Genomic DNA, 18,558 nt, shown 5'->3' on the forward strand with positions numbered 1-18,558 from the left:
AACCACCACTTAACCCGGGATGGGGGACGACGGGACGACACAAGAGGGTTGTACCAAAAGTGCTAACAAAAGGGTAATAGCCTATTGTTTTTATATATTTTTCTCGATCAATACATATTGTAATTATAACAACGGTATTTAGATAATGGAGTACAATAACAACGTTAATTTGTATTCGTTTTTAGAAAAAAGGTCATCCTCAGTAGATCACCCATAAAGTCGTTGGCTTCGGAGAATAGAGACTCAGTTGCAGGGATGTGCTCTCAAATTAAAATATTGGGGGAATCTCTTGAATTTAAAAATGTATTAATTTGAAAAAAATGCAGAACACTTAAAAAGTACCCATGTTGTGACAAAAGAGGGCGCTGTTTACATAAAGAGGAGAACGAGGAGTTAGATCCACTGAAGTAGAGAGGGAGCAGTTTCACTCTGCCCAGTGGACCTGCAAATAAAGCCATACAAAGTAAAAGTGTTTGTTACTTATACATTTTGGATGCTTCCTTATGTTTGTTAGGACATCAGATTATTTATTTAAAAGGAAAAACAACCATACAATCATACAACCCCTGGAATAGTGACACACTGTCAAAATGATGCAACGGTTTAACTTTTGGATAATTGACCTTAACTGTGTATTTATTAGTACATGTACAGCACAACACATTTGTCCTCTCGCCTCTATTTCACTGTTATTGTTTTGAAGAAGGACAGCCCTCGTCTATTATTACGGTAAGCTTTCTCGGCTGTGGGTCAAAGGAGGTGACAGGTTGATACTGGGGTGGGACAGTTTTGTTAAACAAAAACGTGGAAGAATTTTAGCACCATCTCGTTCTCTCATTCACCATCAAAACAGGAAGCTCTTCCCTGAGCTGCACTATAGAGAACTCACAGGAAACATTTCCAGACACACAGGTGGGGATACAAATATCTTTTGAGGAATAAACTGACTATTTTTACGAGTGTTTTTTCACTGCTGTGTCCTTTTTGTTTGCAATCGTTTTAGCCGATACAAAGGGTGTAGTCAATTTCCATCAAAAGAGTCATCATAAACCTTATACTATTCACTTCATTTAGAGTGACGTTTGTTTATAGATATGATTCAGGGATATAAAGAATTCAGAAGTTTTTGTTTTCAGTATATATCAGTTACAAACAGTATCTCATATCCTTTTAATTTCACAGTCATAGCATCGCAACATTACAAAATAGCACATTTATGTCTAAAAGGGAATTAATTTGATGTTTATCTTTGAATTAGTTAGAAAATAAGTCGTGCAATAATGTGAAAGATGCTTAGTTCTGCCATACAAACAGTCAACATAAAGTAACTCCATATACAGTGTATTAATCACGGAAAACAGCAAATACTCTAAATTGACGAGCTGGTTACAGCACATATTTGGTCATTTAGTTTGATAAAGGACTGAACAGATCACTTGAAGAATGTTTTAAAACATACAGAAAACAAGCAAGAATGTTTTTGGAAGCACGGGAAAATAACTTGATACATTTACTTGAGTACATGCTTGTACTCTACTTAAGTATTTATTGTATTTTTTGCCAGCCCATATTACTTGATACATTTACACATCATTCAATATTCCACCAAAAAGGCAACGGTAAGGGTCCTTTTTTCATTAGTCCTCTCATGACCTCTCAGGTTTATCCTGTGTCCCGGTCCCTGGACTGAGTTTCACTGGGGTTAAAATACCAAAGTATTTAAAAAACTTCAAGACTAACTCAACCTCAGCCAACTGCTTAGCAATTGATGCATTTTGAATAGCAATGTAATAATCAAATGTATTAATATTTACATTTAATGAATTCATATGTTTACTGATAAGACTTTTATACATAATGTACTTCTACTCAACTAAACTCTGAAATGTGCGGCCTGAACATCCGAGTTATCTGCTGTAGGAAAGTACTAGATAACATTATATTCATATACGTTGAGGGTATTTTGCTTTTAGTGTGTTTCCAAAGCAGAACAATGAACCGTCTCATACCACACTACTCATTTTCCCATCACATCACTATCGACCTGTTCTGGGTAATCTTTTCATTCTCATGATCGCTCAAGTTTCAGTTCATTAAACTCACATGAAGGATAGAGTTACCATATGAAACATCATCTTTCATGAAGTCTCTGAAGTGTGGTCAGCCATAAATGTTGTTCCTCAGAGATTACTCAGTATGATGCTGCTGAAAGAAGCTGTATCTAAGAGACAAACAGTAAATCCTCTCTCCGTTGTAGGGATTGAAACGTGTAGGTGAGGAAAGGAAAGGAGAGGAGGATGTGAGAACTTCCTCAAACTGTTTGCAGTTTCACCCGTTTGGACATGGTGGTCGTCACTGGTAGAAATAGAGAAGCTGCTGTTCTGCATTTCATCTGACAAGAAATGACTTGGTGTTTACCTGAACTGGCACCTCAGAGTGAGGTACAATGTGTGACTACATCTAAGTCGGCTTAATGTTACATTGAAACCCAGTAAATTATATTTTAAATAACCCTTTACTAAACAACTTTATAATATATGAGATAAATGTAAGATATCCCACAGAATGCACTGAATGTTAATGTCCTACTAAAACCTTTTTTTTCCAAGAGTATTTCTTATTTTTTGTGAGGCTCCTGCAATGAGTGGAAACAATGCTTTATTCTCAGTCATACAGACATATGAAGCCTTTGTCTGGGACACCCGCTGTGTCCGTCTCTGCTGTTTGATCAAAACCTAAAAGAGAGAAGGGGAGAGGTGTTTTCTCTTCCCCTTCCTTTGCTTTGAAAGAGAAGCAGGAGGAGAAAGGCAAGCTTTTTGAAACACACAGCAATCATCTCTGGCTTGCTGAAGTACGTGCCAGATGGAGAGAATTGGGATTTGGGTGCTTATATTCTTTAAAACCCTTATAGAGGTGTTTATAAAGTGTCTGCAAACACAAACATCAGGATAATTTCAAAGGTTTGTGTATTCAAGCTTTTATTTTTACATTTATTTCAAAGAGTCACATTCAGGTGAACAGAAATACACTGCCATAAAAACAAAGCTACACCCACAAGACAGAACTAAGAGAGACAACCCGATATCAAATAATCTAAACATTAGACATTAAACAGCAAAATAAATCACAGTTTATTTCATAAAGATACTCAAATATCCAAGAAACTCAAACTTAGTCGTATCTAAATCCATAAAAACATATATCTTACAAACAAAGAGACAAAAATAATGAAATCATTTCAAAATATGGTTTCAGCAATGACACATTTTTTTTATTTAAGATAATCGATTGACACACTTAAAAGAGAATCAAAGTTAAAAAAAAAATGCAAAATTGCATACTTGAGTCAATATCTTAATGATAAAGACAAAAACAAAAAACCGCCATTCCCATAACATAATATTCAATCATAAATGCACATCAACCTTCTGTCTGTCTATGCGGCATGTTCTGTACATGTTATGCTTCACAGCTTCAGTTTCTTCATTGTTATGTTTTGTTCAGTTAATTCACATGATATGTTCTTCTTTCCTTTTTTGGTGCTAAGCTAGACATCTTTATAATCAATTTCATTCACAGATTTTCTGTACACACTTTTCTTCTAACTTCTGATCAAAATAACATCAACCTTCCCTAAAAAGCATCACCATTCTTCAGCTCATATTCCTCATACATTGTTTTCTTCTTCCTCTCGTGGACCCGAAACTTCCATGAACATTCTTTTGCGCAAGCGATGCACTATTTCACCTGCCTGCGACTTGCTCTCTGCTGCTGAGATGGCATTCTGCTGTTTACCTTGCTCTGCCTCATCTAGCTCTGCAGAGCTATCTAGATCGTTCTCTATTTCTGAGTCAGAGTCATAGTCATACAACTGTGTGCAGCCTGTCTCGTTGTGGTACTCCTGGTCACTTACATCAGACTCATAGGCCATCTCAGACGTCTCCTCTGACTGTAAAAGCTGCACCTGCTCCCCTTCTTCTGTTGCTGAATCCTTCTCATATGTCTGTCCATCTGAACTCTGCTGATACGTTTCTTCATGCTTCTCCCCTGGCCTCAGTTGAGCTGGAGATCCCTGCCCTCTCTCCTCCAGCTCAGGGATGTACCGCTCGCTGCCTGCCTGCTCATGTCTGTCCACATCAGGACTGTACTGGCTCCTTCTGTACAAACTCTCCTCATCTTCCTCCTGACACGAGCTCCCAGGCACGCTCTCGCCATCAGATTGGGAGAGGTGGAGGCTGGGGAGGCCTGGGGGTTTCTGGGAAAGATCAAACGGCTCCTCTTGGCTGAAGCGAGTGAGGAGGCCCATGGGAGTGGACACGCAGAATCGCCCTCTTTGCCGAAACACTGAAGTCAGAGAATGTAAGTCATTACATCAAACAACTTTGGCAACAAAACATGTATGTAACATCTACAGTATGTGCATGCTTACATCTTTCGTCTAGCCCTCTGTCCATGACGCCGTGTTTGACCTTCATGTGTCTAGTGAGGTTTCCCTTAAGCGTGAACTTGCTCGGGCAGTAAAGGCATTTGAAGGGTTTGCTGTCTGAGTGGAGATGCATGTGGCCCATTAGGTTGTGCATCCTGTTGAACTCCTTTCCACAAAGCTGAAAGACAAAGAGAGAGAAGCACAGAGCCAGGTACTGTAAGTTGCCACGAGTAAGAAATCTATACATTTCACACGGCTGACTCACTTACAGTTCTAAAAAAAAGAAGCTTCACCTAATCCATATGTATGAATAGAGTCTTTTCATCTAAACCCCGTCCAGAAACATAATTGACACAATTTCTAGAATGTCAAACTTTTTCTTCCTTTCAACTACTTTAAATAATGTTAGCAGTTTAGTCAAGAAGAAATCATCAAACTGTATTGAGGTTGATTATATGTTTTTATTTCTCTACCAGTAACTATTTAACTCTGGCTGGCAGATAAATGAAGTTGAGTGGGTAAACACTACAATTTTCCCTCGTAAATATTGTAGAACTAAAGATGAGGTTACAAACAAGTGAAAAACATGCAGCTTAAAATAGCATGCATGCAAATAACTTGATTACTTTCCCCGATTGGCTGTTGTAAACACTATTCAAGGATACAAAAACAATAGGCAAACCAACTATTATTTTTCTTTCTGCCAAATCTCCTTTGTTAGATGACTAATTATCGCAGACGGCGGAGTTGTAGAGCAACACGTAATCATGAATGAATGTGTATGCATTCAGATATACATAGACACACACCCTTTCACCTTCCTCCTATCCTTGTTTTCCTCCTTCTCTCTTTGTCTACCCCCCTCTCTCTCACTCCCTGACACATACACACTCAGACAAGAAAAAACAGAAAGAGAGAGGAAGCAACATCGAGACAGGGCCAGGAGGAGAACAGGGAAGGGCAACTCCTGTGCTGTCCTTCCTCTGCATTCTTTTTTATTAGGGTGGTCCTTTCCTTCAGGAGGAGAGAGGGACTGTAAACTGTCCAAGAGGACCGTGAGAAAACAGGAAGCTCCCTCCAGCAGCAGAGAAAGCGAGATGAAATCTATTTGAGGGCCTTGTTCTCCGGGGAGGCTGGGGGACCATTGTTAGAGAGGCAGTTTGTGCGGCGATATCCTTCCTATGGACGAAGAGGCTCCTACTGCCAAAAGCCTCTCAGCTATCTGGTCATCGTCTCAGTCCTCGCACCAAACACCAAGGTCAAAACTGCCTCTCCACAGTAAAAAAAAACTTTAATAGCAGCTACCACTAAATATAAAAGGGCAAGGATTATTGGTTGATTTAGTTAACAAAAAGTGATTAATGTCTTTAACCAAAAAGGAGTAAATACTGAAGGAATAGTTTAACAATAACCCTTTAAAATATTATTTTCAATTAGGAAAAGTCAAACGTAACCTTTTTGGTTCCCTAAACATTTCTCATTCAGCGGTTGTATTTAGCTCCACACTCTTGGATCTTTCTGGTCGTAAAAACCAAAGATGGCGACGACCAGTAGCCTACGCCAAACTCCAAGAACTTAAAAAAGGCAGTCCACAAAACAAATTGTTGACATCAGGAAAACTACGTCTACTTGTTTTACACAGTCTGTGTGTCCTATTAAATATGATGCTAAAGTCAACAGCTGCTTGTAGCTTAGTTTAGCACAAAGACTGGAAACAGGAGGAAACAGCTAGCCTGGCTGTGTCTTAAAGGTACCAGAGTCTGCCGGATGTAAAACCACAATGTATGATTTTTACTGATATTTTTTTTTAAAGAATCAATACATGTAAGAAAATCTTATTTAGTGATCTCAAAAAGGGCTGGTAAGATTATTTTGTTACCTTTGGACAATTCTAAGCTAGCTGTTATACCTCCTGTTTCCAGTCTCAATGCTAAGCTAAGCCAAGCTAAGCTAACTGTGTGTGATCCAAGTAACTATTCCTTTCCTGATTGAGCGAAAGCAGAATTGGCTGTAAAAAAAAGAGGAAGTGAAAGGCCAAAACACAACGCAAAGATCTCATCTGATGAGTTAGTTACGACCAACCTTGCATTTATAGGGCTTGATGTCCGAGTGGACGATCATGTGAGCCTTGAGGGTCTGTTTTTGGACAAAACTTTTGAAGCACATTTGGCACTGGTATGCCCGAATGTTGGTGTGGATGAGGACGTGGCGCTTCATGTTTGCCAACAGGGTGAACTCCCGACCACAGATGCGGCACTTGTGCTCCTTCACCCCCTATAGAACAGGAACATGTGAAATATGTGGTGTGAAAAATTTCTCCTTCAAAACGATGATGCCCAAAATATATCCAACCTGTCAAAAAATGTAAAATCCTTTGTCTTTTCTTTTGTTCTTCCTAATTAAACCTACTTTGTGGGTGAGAGTGTGCTGTTTCAGGTGGTGTGACTGGATGAACTCCATCCCACACTCGCTGCAGATATACGGTCGGATGTCTTTGTGTTTCATCATGTGGTTCTGAAGTTGGCTCGGGTACTGGAAAGTCTTCTGGCACTCAGCACACCTGCAGGAACAACAAGCATGTACTTCTTTATTGACCCAAATAGAGAACTATGATGGTAAAGCAGTAGTTCAATATTTAGATAAATGTATTTGCTGCTTTCTTACCGAGAATTCAACAAGAAGATTGATATGAAGCTACATTTAGCAAACTGTTAGCTTATCTTTGCCCAAAGACTGAAAACAAGGGGAAACTGTAAGCCAAATGTAACCAAATCTGAAACTTAGCAGCAACTCTTTATTTCACCGATAACATATGTTTGAAGTGTCTTAGTGTCCAAAAAATTGATGTTAATTACAAGGCGCTAAATTAGACTACAGAGATTGTTGAGGGAAAAAATACGCTGAGAAACCAATTATCTTTTTAGTAGTACTGACTTTGAACCTCATGTGACCCTGTTGTAGTTTATTCATAGCATAATGTTTTTTTCTAATTCTAGCAAAGCATTCACACTTAAAAAAATAATGTTTTTCATTTTTTGGAAATTAACAAAAGGTGTCGGTGTCCAATTTTTTGCAATTATCCAAATTCCAATGGAAGAAGTTTTGTCAATCTAACCAGTGCAATAATAACTTCCAGTTTAGCCTACACAAATACATCAACACTGCCACACGGGGTTTCATGTCAGATTTTGTTAGCTTTGGAGACAGCTAGACTACTTGTCGTCCTGTTTTTATATCTATATACTAAGCTGAGCTAACTTCAAATTCAGACACCATCTGACTCTCAGCAATAACATTAGAGTGGGTATTTCCAACTATTGCTTTAGCAATTCAGTCATTGACATATTAAGGCAATGCAAATAACAGGTTTTGTTCTCACCTGTACAGGGTGGGACCGCGATGAACGGTCAGGTGCCTCTTCAGCTGGGCCAGTGTGGGGAAATCCAGACCACACTCCACACAAACGTTCTCCTGTCCTTTCTCATGTTTCAGCTCATGGGCGCGAAGCTCACTAGGGTACGCAAAACCTCTGCCGCACACATTGCAGCTAGAGGTAAGGATAAAATGTATGAAGGATGCCAATAAAAAAGACAATAGTTAAAAATAAAAGCACAAGCAACTGAACAACTACCTGTATGGCTTGACGTCACTGTGTTGCATCATGTGTCTCTTCAGGTGGCTGGTCTGAGTGAAGGCCTTGTGGCACACCTGGCACTTGTGGGGCCTCATGCCCTGGTGGGTAAGCAGGTGTGTGTGTAGGTGACTCAGCTGCTTAAAAAGTTTCCCACACAGGTGACATCCATGCGGCTTGATGCCGTTGTGCCCCAGGATATGTGTGACCAGGTTGTACTTGGAGGTGTAGGACTTTTCACACATACGACACTTCCATCTCTTCTGGTCTCCACCCACATCTACATAATAACTGTCGTCCACATGGACGTTGAAACCGAGCTTTTCAGCGCTGGTCGTCCCACTGCGAGGAGGTCCGTCACGGCCGCGATGACCAGGGTGGGGGTTCTCTCTTGGATAGAAAGAACCAGCGGGGAAGTGCATGACTGGGCTGGGCATGAAGAAGGGGTATGGGAGGAGGCTGTGGTGGAGAGGTGGGAAGTAGGGAGGGTGGAGGAGGAGAGGAGAGGAAGGCCACACAGGGGAAGGGCTGAGAGGCTCCTGCTTCACCTGCACAGGTAGACTCATACCTGGTGACCTGTGATGAAGCTGCAGTTTGTTTAGCTCGATCATTCCAGGGATGGGCTTAGGCGATGGGGAAGGAATGGGGCGAGGTGGGAAGGAGAAGGGGACGTGGGTCAAGTGCACCGCCTTCTTACTGCTGCTTTCGTCTGCCTCCTCTGCTCCTCTGTCAGGAGATTCAGCTCCACGGGCGTCCATTTTGAAAGGAGTTCTTTTGCGTTTTTGGGATCCTTCCTTTTGGGCAAAACTTGGGCCAAGCATGGGAAAGAAAGCAGGGGGGCTGAACACACTGTAGGTGCCTCTGCTGGGTGATATGCTGGGGTATCTTGGAGGGGAGAGTTTTGGGGGCTTCATGTAGAGCCGAGGTGGGCTTAGATAGAAACTGTGCTGAGACCTTTCTCTTTGCTCATCTCTGAGAAAAGGACTTCTTGCAGGTGAGAAAATCCCCTGGTCTGTTTCCATCTTTTCCCTGAAGAAAAAGGTGTAAAAGAAGTGGTTATAATGGTGAGGACAAAGCCTTCAGATTAATGATCAAGTAGAAAAATATGGCAATATCATGTTCAGTATTCAAAGGATGCTTTAGTAAAAGTACAGAAGTATTCTGCAGTGAAATAGCCCCATGTATCCTTTAATATAATATACATTATATTTTATATTATATATATTACAGTTTTAGATTGTTTATTAATAGGCAAGCAGAATTGTACTGTGGAAAATTAGAAGATATAACTAGTTTGATATTTGTTTCATATCTATATTCCTGTTGTTCCAAATCTAGATAAGTGTAGTTGGTTTAATTTTGATTTATGTACACACATTTGTATTTTTCAATGTTTGGACTGCATCTTTGCTTTCTTGTGAAATATAAGATTTGACCTCTTTGGATGTCAAAAAGTAATTTTATCAGATATTTTGTATTTATATATGTCATATTTCATATCATAATATGTCTTTTTACATAAAATCTTGCTTTAGCCTTAAAAAAAGAATTGTCGTTTAAAAAAAAGAATTGACACAGGTATGACTTCTTTGTGTCTGGTTGCTATTCAGGATATGAAACTGTTTCTCTGAAGGTATCTGTTCAAGAAATGTTAACGGGCACACAAACAGTTTTGTGTGTTGACACCCACGCCTTTCAGTGTTCGACCTGAAACCTTTCACTTCTTTCTTTCTCACAGATCTCCTCCTCTCCTGAAAGTAGGAAGTTATGTGTGATATGCTCACCTTTACCTCCCATACAATTTTCGCTTCTCCTTATCTTTTCTCTCTGCTCTGTTCATCTTTTTTAAACTGATGACCCCGAAGAACTTCCTCTTTTCTCCTCCACTGATAACGCTACATGTTGATTTTACCGGTATCACTGTGAGCTGCCTAAAGTCTGAAGTCGATTAAATAACTGAAAACTGTTTAGATGTCATATAGCTATACAAAACATCTCGACTGCAGTTTTGTTGTGCATACTGTAGTGTAGATAACTGTTATGGGTAAAAAGGAGATGATACTCAGAGGGGAACTGCCTTACTTCTGCATGACATATAAAGTGTGTTCAATGTTGTACGTATCTATTCTATTACTGTAATAGCTTAGAGCTTATCAATGAGAAACTGCTGAGATCAATACACTGTAGCATGACCGCTAGTTCTACTTTATTGTCTGCTACACGTTGTATTTTTTTATTTATGTTGGTTGTTGCAAGTATTCTTTATATAATCATAGGCATTGTATGTAAAGCTGCAAGTAAAGATTCTTTCGTCGATGAGTTTGGCCAGAATAAATCCAAATGATGCTCATACTGTACATACAGTTTTCAAAAATACAGTTCAAGAAATAGGTATTTTTGAAATAATAATTCAATTATTTGTTTGTAACTTTAGATGTATTATATGTCTATTATTTATATATTGGTCTGTCTATGGTTTAACTGCATATGTTTGTTTTTTCTAGAAAGGTCTCTTTTAAAAAAAGAGATCCCAATCTTAATGAGGCTACCTGTTTATAAAAAAGGTTTAAATAAAATGACTAAAAGAGTACGTTTATTGTCAATTGGCTGATCAATTAATCCACTATTTCAACTCTTGTAATGTTCAGTATGCATCCAGTTTCAAATACTAACTCAAAGTATATTATGATTAAATCATCTTTATGTCATGTAAAAAAAAATGATGATAACAAGTTAAGAGGATAAAGTTCTGGAAGATGTTGAGATGAAAATAGATGCAGAGATTACAAACAAATTCACATTCTGTTAGTCATTTCATTTCAGCATAAACCTACTTAAAAGGCTTCAATGCAATCAGTGCACACACACTCTAAAAACAATCCACTCTTTATCAATAAACTATGAAAATACAGAGACACAATGTAAATTCATAATCAGTATTATAATAATAATATATAATAAAATAATATAATTGTGCCTCTTACAAAGATGTTTCAACCATTCCAGATGTATGCTGAAATGTTCAGTGATCCCTTTCAGTCAGTTTCTAACACTCTCCTGGATTTGATTTGATCTTTAATCATTTATCCTCTTCACCTCTACCACTGAAGGTGCACTGTGTAGAGAGCCCGGGCGATACTTTGCCACACCATGCATTCCAAACAATCCATTAAAACCCGAAGCCCCTCCTCATATGCCAGCCAGTGTAAGTAAGTGTGTGTTTTTGTGAGGCTGCAGCAAAAGTCTGTGTGTGTGTGTAACTTACCAGCTGAGTGTAGCAGAGTGTGTTTTCTGTGATGCTGTCTGCTGAACGACTGCTGAAGCTGCTGCTGTTGTACCTGTACCTGCTTTTCTCTGCCTCCTGCTCACACTGCAACTCTCCTGACAATGAGCCGCGCGTCCACGGATAGCATTTGAAGTGACTTAAGAAAGAGAACAGGAACAATCACTTTGTTCTCATTTTTCAGATGAGTACCTTCGGAGAGAAGGAAGGAAGGGAGGGGAGAGGAAGTCAACAAGCCTAGTGCCTTCCTGCAGAAAAATAAGGAAACACTAGATAGACATCTCCATTTCTATATGAAACAGGGATTTGCTCAGCTTTTGGAGAAATGGTGAGATTTGATGTTGCACAAAAAACCAATGCAGTTTGAATGTTCAACTGCTGTGAAGTGACATGCAGGAGGATCTCAGCCGGGTAAACCAGCTCTTTCTCTCCAAGGATTCAATCTTAAAATATAAGCACTTAAAGTGTTTCAGCTAAATATGTTTTAAATCTTTTATATTCCAACTCATACAGTTTATAGTTAGTTAGGTGCATATCATACAGGGCCTTGCTATAAAGTGAAAACACTTGTACAATAACGCCACCCAGTAAACAACACTATCTCCGTGAAACATTGGATGTTCAATGTTTCTGTCTTTCTTCTTTTTATATTTATTATTTTATGTTTCTTTTGTCTGATATTTTGTCTACCCCCTGCGATGAAAGACAATGAAGCATGAAAGCATTGGTTAAATGTGATCACACAACCACTAGGAGGCAAGAGTGTGCCATTGTCAAACTTGTCAACAAATTGTCTTCACCTGGTGACTAGTTAAGTTTTGCCATCTATCAGTTTGGGTGGAATCTAAATAACGACTCAAAGTCCCAATCCCCATTTTAGCAAAGAAGTTGGAGAACAAGGACAAGTTTTTCAATTTATTTTTTAATTGAGATGAGGTGGCAGTTAGCAGATAAGGAGGCAGCAGCAGTAATTGAGCTCATATCATTGAAACGGTGAAACTGTCTTTTATGGGTTGTGTCCAATCATTAGCCGTCTTAATTAGCTCATGAGAACAATTAACCTCAGACCTGGACAATGTGTGTGTCAATTCCCGTGAAAAATTAAGATTCTTTTAATAAAAAAGAATATTTGTACAGTATGTCTTTTATTTAATCATTGTGTCTGTTAACAAACAAACCAAAATGTCAGCCTTTAGCAAACATGGCCGCTCTCAGAAGGCCGAGGTCCGAGGATCAAAGAAAAACTTCTTCTGACATTTGAAAACCAGCTTTTTTCACTTTACCCCATCTGCCCTGTAAAATACACCCATTACAATAGAATCCTTCATATAAATCCTTTTTTTAAAACAAGCAGATCAGAAGTTGGACTATACTCTCTTGTCCATTAATGCTTTTAATAATTCCATCTCCCTACTCATTTCCTGACCTCTCTGACTCTCCTGTCATCTCTAACATGCACGGTCACGCACCACGAGCCCCTCTCAACAGCAAGAAGCAAACGTGGCCACAGAGCTGCGTGGCCCTTTTGACCCGGCCTGCACAGTGGTCAGCTTTATTTCCGGAGGTGATAGTAACTAAAATGGGCTCATTAAGGATCTCTAAGTGGCTGTAAGGTCTCTGTGTCACTCTCAGAAAAAGCTCTGAAAGTATATAAGACATGTCCGAGGGCACCGAGAACAGAAGAAGCATCCAGAAGCATCTGAAACCAACTCTTCAAATCTTCTCCTCCTCAAGAAACTGAGAAATAAGTATGCTTTTATTTATTTAGATTAGTAGATTTCTAACTTATATTTGTGGTCAGTGGACTTTTTGTTTGGTTTATTTCCGAATAAACCTGTTTTTCCTAATGTTTGTCTCTCTCAGCAGAAATGACTGGAGCCGCAGTGTCGATGTGCCTACTCTTCCTCCTGTCTCTATGTTCGGCGTGTTACATCTCCAACTGTCCTATCGGTGGGAAGAGGTCCATCATGGACGCACCGCAGCGAAAGGTGAGCTGTTTTTACCGATTTAATAACATTAGATTATAAGATGCAGTTTTTCTTTTTAAGTCAAGTACATTTTATTCACACAGCCGAAAGTCACACTTAAAATGGTGTTATCTGTACAATAAAACCCCTTCTCCCCTCACAATTAGTTTCAACCTTTAACCGTGAGATCCAATTTCCCATTTCCAGGACAGACAGTAATGCAATGATTTTGAAAAAAATTACTTCAGGAAAATTACACTTAATGAATCCTACTTGGCTACTTGTCAACATATCTCAAATAAATGTTTTTATTTTAATCTTACATAAAAGACCTGAGCTTCTCAAACACATTGAATTTCTCTTTAGAGATTCTTTGACACATAATCCCATGATAAATATGCTCTGCACAGTAATACATTTATTTGACATACATGATAAATAAGGGCAATAATAATAGTGTTTCCTTCCCCAGTGCATGTCTTGTGGCCCCGGAGACAGGGGCCGCTGCTTCGGCCCCAGCATCTGCTGCGGGGAGGGCCTGGGCTGCCTGCTGGGGTCCCCGGAGACAGCTCACTGTGTGGAGGAGAACTACCTGCTGACCCCCTGCCAGGCGGGAGGTAGACCCTGTGGATCTGAGGGGGGCCGCTGCGCTGCTTCAGGACTCTGCTGTGATGCAGGTCAGGATGTCCTGTAGAGTGTGTTCAGACAGAAACTATCAGATGCTTGACTTGAGTAAAAGTAGCATAGTCCTGCTTTCAAAATGTAAGCTAAACTGAAAAAAATATTATCAGCAATATTTATTAAAAACATTTAATCAAAAGTAACAGTATGCAAAGTGGGTCCGAGAATCTCTTATATTGTATTAATACAGTATGTTACAGCATTTAAATGGTCACTAAAAAAGACGTTGACTTTAATTAAATGTATTGTGTCAGCAGATTTCACATAACTCTATTACGTTAGTTTAAATTAATAATGTTAGGTTTAAAAAATATATATGGTTCAACTTAATATAACTTAATACAGTTATGTGAAATTTGTTGACATCATACATTTAATTAAAGTCAACGTTTCAGTTTTCTTAGTGTAGTTGACCAAACGGAGCTGATTCTAGTTGTTTCATATGGTTTTAGGTGGGGATTTATTGCGTAACAATGTATTTAAAGCCCTGTTCATATTTAAAAAATTGAATAAGTAAGGTGTACAAAGTAGCATTACATTGAATTACCTGAATATTGTCCATTGATTTTCTAGTATTTTTCTATTGTGTTACATACTTGAGCTATTAAGGTACATTGTAACACATCTGCAAATGTGTTTAAATTGGCAGCATAGTGTAGTTGCATTTGAGGTCGGCTAACTTAATCATTGTGACTTTTTTACAATCATCTGCCCTTTTGTTCTGAAAAAGGTTATGGTCCCGGGTCATAAAACCTGATAACAGAGTATTATAAGTGTATATTTGCAACAACAGACCACCATGTTCTCAGTGATAACTCCTTTATTTCCAAACCCTGCCACAGAGAGCTGCACCACAGACCAATCGTGCCTCATGGAGGAGGAAGGAGACGACCAAAGCAGCCAGTTCGAAGGCAGCGACCCCACTGACCTCTTCCTCAGGCTGCTGCATCTGGCCGGTCACACTTCTCATCGAGTTCACCAATGAGCTGCTCCTGACACCCAAGCCTCACAGGAAATGGGACTTGTTGTTGTAGTTCAACGTTGTAGTTCTGTTTGTCATTTTGCTCTTTCCCCTGGAGCATATCTGTAGAGTGCCTTTGTCACTATATTTGTATGTATGAAAATAGGGATGAAAACTGACAGTGGTCATCCAGATACTTGCATGTTGAAATAAAGTTTGGAGAAAGTATAAAACGTTGTTTCTCTTTATTTTAGAGGCACCTGAATGTGGAAAACTTAGCTGCAGATAAGGATAGTATGAAATACTCAACATCATTTTTTCCATTCAGTAAAGAACAAGTCAGCAGAAAGCTTATCAGGCTGCAATGCAACACCACTATCACCAAACGCTCGAAGCCTGCAGCCCTCTTTATCTTTTCACATTTTCGGCTTTGCATAATCCTGTTAAAGTGTGAATCCACAGGATCCTCACATGACTGTGTGTGTGTGTGTGTGTGTGTGTGTGTGTGTGTGTGTGTGTGTGTGTGTGTGTGTGTGTGTGTGTGTGTGTGTGTGTGTGTGTGTGTGTGTGTTTGTGTGTACCATGTACCAACTCCAGTGACATATCACTGTTGCAACACAGTCATCTCGTATGTTCGTCACCTTTCATCAATTTCTGTCAGCTTTTTTTAAACATAAGCTGCTTTTTTGATGCACATTAAATGGCAAACACATTTAAAATATTACATTGAAGAGTTCCCTCTGAAACACTGATGACAAATGATTAGATGATTGATATTTTTGATTAATTGTCAGCTATGTGAGAGATCTTTTATTTCAGGAATCTTATCTTGAATAGTGACCTCGTTACTGAGTACCAAAGTACCTTTGTAATGATGTGTAGAGTACAGTTCACACTGTTGACACCACTATGAACCCCAGGCGGGTTGTATACCAGCCATCAATACAACTGAAAATATATATTATATTATATGATACTTTTTCTGCATTTTTCATATCTATATTAGAACAGAAATACTATTACATGAAAACTATGCTGAGAAGTTACTTTAATTTATTGTTAGCCTAAACTGAGGAGCCTGTTATGTTAATTGTCATCTTTTGAAGGTTTAATAATTTTTCTTTTGGCATGATCTGTTAAGGGAACCGTTTTCCCTGGCATGTTTTAATTGCATGCATGCAAACTAACTAGTATATTTTACCAATGACATTTAGGATAACATATTTTCTATAAGATTCATAGATTTGCAATAAAAAGGACTGGAAAAACTGTGCAAATCGTCTTGCAGAACAAAGGAGAGAAGGGAAGACATGAAAGGATTGTAAAGACAAAAGGGAGAAAAGACTGAGAGAAAGTGTTAAAAAGAAGGCAAGGCAAGGCAAGGCAATTTTATTTATATTGCACTTTTCAGCACGTGGCAATTCAAAGTGCTTTACAGATTAAAAGCAAAAGACATTTAAGAACAAATACAGCATAAATACATTATTAAAAAGGCATTTAAAAACAGGCATAATAAGCAAAGGTAATGAAATAAATGTAATAAATAAACACAGCAGGTACAGAATACATGACTAAAAAGGCATACTGTAGTGTGAGTATGGGCAGCTCAATTAAAAGCAGCGGCAAATAGGTGCGTTTTTAATCTGGATTTAAAAATAGGAAGTGTTTCAGCGGTCTTGCACGATTTTGGCAGTTTGTTCCAAATTGTTGGGGCATAATAACTAAAAGCTGCTTTTCCATGTTTAGTGGTTATTCTTGGAACAGAGAGCAGACCCGACCCAGAAGACCTGAGACTCCTGGATGCTTCATAGTGATGGAGCAGGTTGTCTATATACCTCTATATATAGAAGGAACAACAAGTGGAGGATGGAAGAAGAACGCATCAATCTGAACCCTGACAGTAACATTATGTCCTGTCAGCAGTTATCAGGGGTACCATCCATGCCATATGTTAGAGTCACTTAGAATTATATCATTACATTATTTCACTACGCAGTCATTTTGACTTCAAAACATTGCATACACAGTTCACTATCTTCTCGGCTGCACTAAGGATGACCTCGTTTCAGTTACACCATGTACTTCTCTATCTCTCTGTCAGTACTTACCTGTGGTGGTGAATCTTTAGGAGTGCCAAGTTGCCTTTAATATTGACTCCATGGGGTTAATGATTGCACGCTGCAGTTTGAGAGTATAAAGTAGGCAACAAACTACTGCTTCTTCTTACCATCACTGTCTGTCACCATGTCTTTCTCTGGAAGGTACCAGCTGGAGTCTCAGGAGAACTTTGAGCCTTTCATGAAGGCCATTGGTGAGATCCCCACTTTCTTTCACAACGTTTTAAAGGCGTTAACACTGTGATTATGAAACTGGGCAAATAAAGTTATTGTTAATGTTGTGTTTATAAAACTATTGCTTTTCTTTCTTAGGGCTCCCTGATGAACTCATCCAGAAAGGCAAAGACATCAAGAGCATCTCTGAGATTGAGGAGAATGGGGACCACTTTAAAGTGACAGTCACCACGGGCTCCAAGGTCCTTGTCAATTCCTTCACTATTGGGAAGGAGGCAGAGCTGGAGACAGTCACTGGGGAGAAGGTTAAGGTAAGACAGGACACCTAAATGCATGTTCAATGAGATAATGGCAGATTAATGTCATTAACTCTTGACCATTGTCTGGCACATTAGTCAAGATTTGTGTAAGCATCTCGGATTGAAACTTATTGCATGATGCTTTTTTTTAAAGTCGGTGGTTCATCGTGAAGGCAAAAAGCTGAAAGTCTGCCTGAAGGGAATCGAGTCTATCACAGAAATGGTGGATGCGAACACTATTCTCAATGTGAGTAGACAAAGATGCCACAATTGAATCAGTATTCAATGAACCTTGTTTTTAAATGGGACTCTTTCTCTTTGTTTTCTCCCTTCCTCCAGACTATGACAGTTGCCGGCATCGTGTACAAAAGGACGATTAAACGCATGTAAATGTTTGTACTTTGGATTAATAAAATGTTGTAAAAAAAAAAGGCACAGCTGTCTTGCTTTATTTAACCTCAAATTCCCCTAAATGTTGAGTTTGATGATGCAGGTCATGAGTAATTTCCAAAGGGTAACAACAACTAACTTTCTAAATGTCACTTCGACGGCTTAATTAGTTTTACTGAATCAAATTACATTTTGAGACTAATGTGCTAAGAGAACCTACAGTAATGCCTTTGTGTTTGTAAGACATCTGACAAATGTTCACTTCTGCACCTGGCTCATGTTTGCGTTTCACACTTGCAGTAAAAAGGAAATTGTCAGTCATGGGGCCAATTCAAAAAACTAAAGTGGAAAGCTAAAAAGATCACAAGATAAATATTGATTGGGCAATGCCATGCAGTAGAAGCTGATCAAAGTGCAGGGGGAGCCTGACCGGCTAAAGATAACAGTGTTTTGAGCTGTACATAGAGTTGGGTCACCGCCTTAGCTATGACTTAATCCAGCAGCTGTCTGAAGCCATAGATAACTCAGAGGCTACAATGGGCTAAGTATCTCTGAGGCCTTAGTTGTCAAACACTGGCATTAACCAGTTTGCACTGTTACAGGCTTCTCAAAGCTCATCCCAGAACATA

General features: G+C 39.1%; 3 protein-coding genes across 4 annotated transcripts; 2 read left to right on the forward strand and 1 right to left on the reverse strand.

The window, feature by feature from the left end:
- Positions 1-2,979: 2,979 nt before the first annotated feature.
- On the reverse strand, positions 2,980-11,433 carry znf366 (zinc finger protein 366). The gene is made up of 7 exons (XM_010797332.1): positions 11,323-11,433; positions 8,058-9,086; positions 7,806-7,973; positions 6,836-6,986; positions 6,509-6,700; positions 4,430-4,604; positions 2,980-4,344 (listed from the first exon to the last, which is right to left on the reverse strand). The coding sequence occupies exons 2-7, from the start codon at positions 9,077-9,079 to the stop codon at positions 3,668-3,670; spliced, it is 2,385 nt and encodes a 794-aa protein (XP_010795634.1). The 5' UTR covers positions 9,080-9,086; positions 11,323-11,433; the 3' UTR covers positions 2,980-3,667.
- A 1,562-nt stretch (positions 11,434-12,995) lies between these two features.
- Positions 12,996-15,182, forward strand: LOC104967804 (isotocin-neurophysin IT 1-like). Of its 2 annotated transcripts, none has more exons than XM_010797333.1 (4): positions 12,996-13,088; positions 13,207-13,328; positions 13,780-13,984; positions 14,831-15,182. In XM_010797333.1, the coding sequence occupies exons 2-4, from the start codon at positions 13,209-13,211 to the stop codon at positions 14,971-14,973; spliced, it is 468 nt and encodes a 155-aa protein (XP_010795635.1). In that variant the 5' UTR covers positions 12,996-13,088; positions 13,207-13,208; the 3' UTR covers positions 14,974-15,182. The 2 variants fall into 2 exon arrangements, with proteins under 2 accessions (XP_010795635.1, XP_010795636.1); XM_010797334.1 differs by having other exon boundaries at positions 12,998-13,088; positions 13,204-13,328.
- A 2,011-nt stretch (positions 15,183-17,193) lies between these two features.
- Positions 17,194-17,942, forward strand: LOC104967805 (fatty acid-binding protein, liver-type). Its single transcript, XM_010797336.1, has 4 exons — positions 17,194-17,260; positions 17,379-17,551; positions 17,694-17,786; positions 17,879-17,942. Exons 1-4 carry the CDS (start codon positions 17,194-17,196, stop codon positions 17,927-17,929), a joined length of 384 nt encoding a protein of 127 aa, XP_010795638.1. The 3' UTR covers positions 17,930-17,942.
- Positions 17,943-18,558: the final 616 nt, after the last annotated feature.

Source organism: Notothenia coriiceps, unplaced genomic scaffold (genome assembly GCF_000735185.1).
Source record: "Notothenia coriiceps isolate Sejong01 unplaced genomic scaffold, NC01 NC01_scaffold00037761, whole genome shotgun sequence".
In the NCBI taxonomy this organism is placed as follows: Eukaryota; Metazoa; Chordata; class Actinopteri; order Perciformes; family Nototheniidae; genus Notothenia; species Notothenia coriiceps.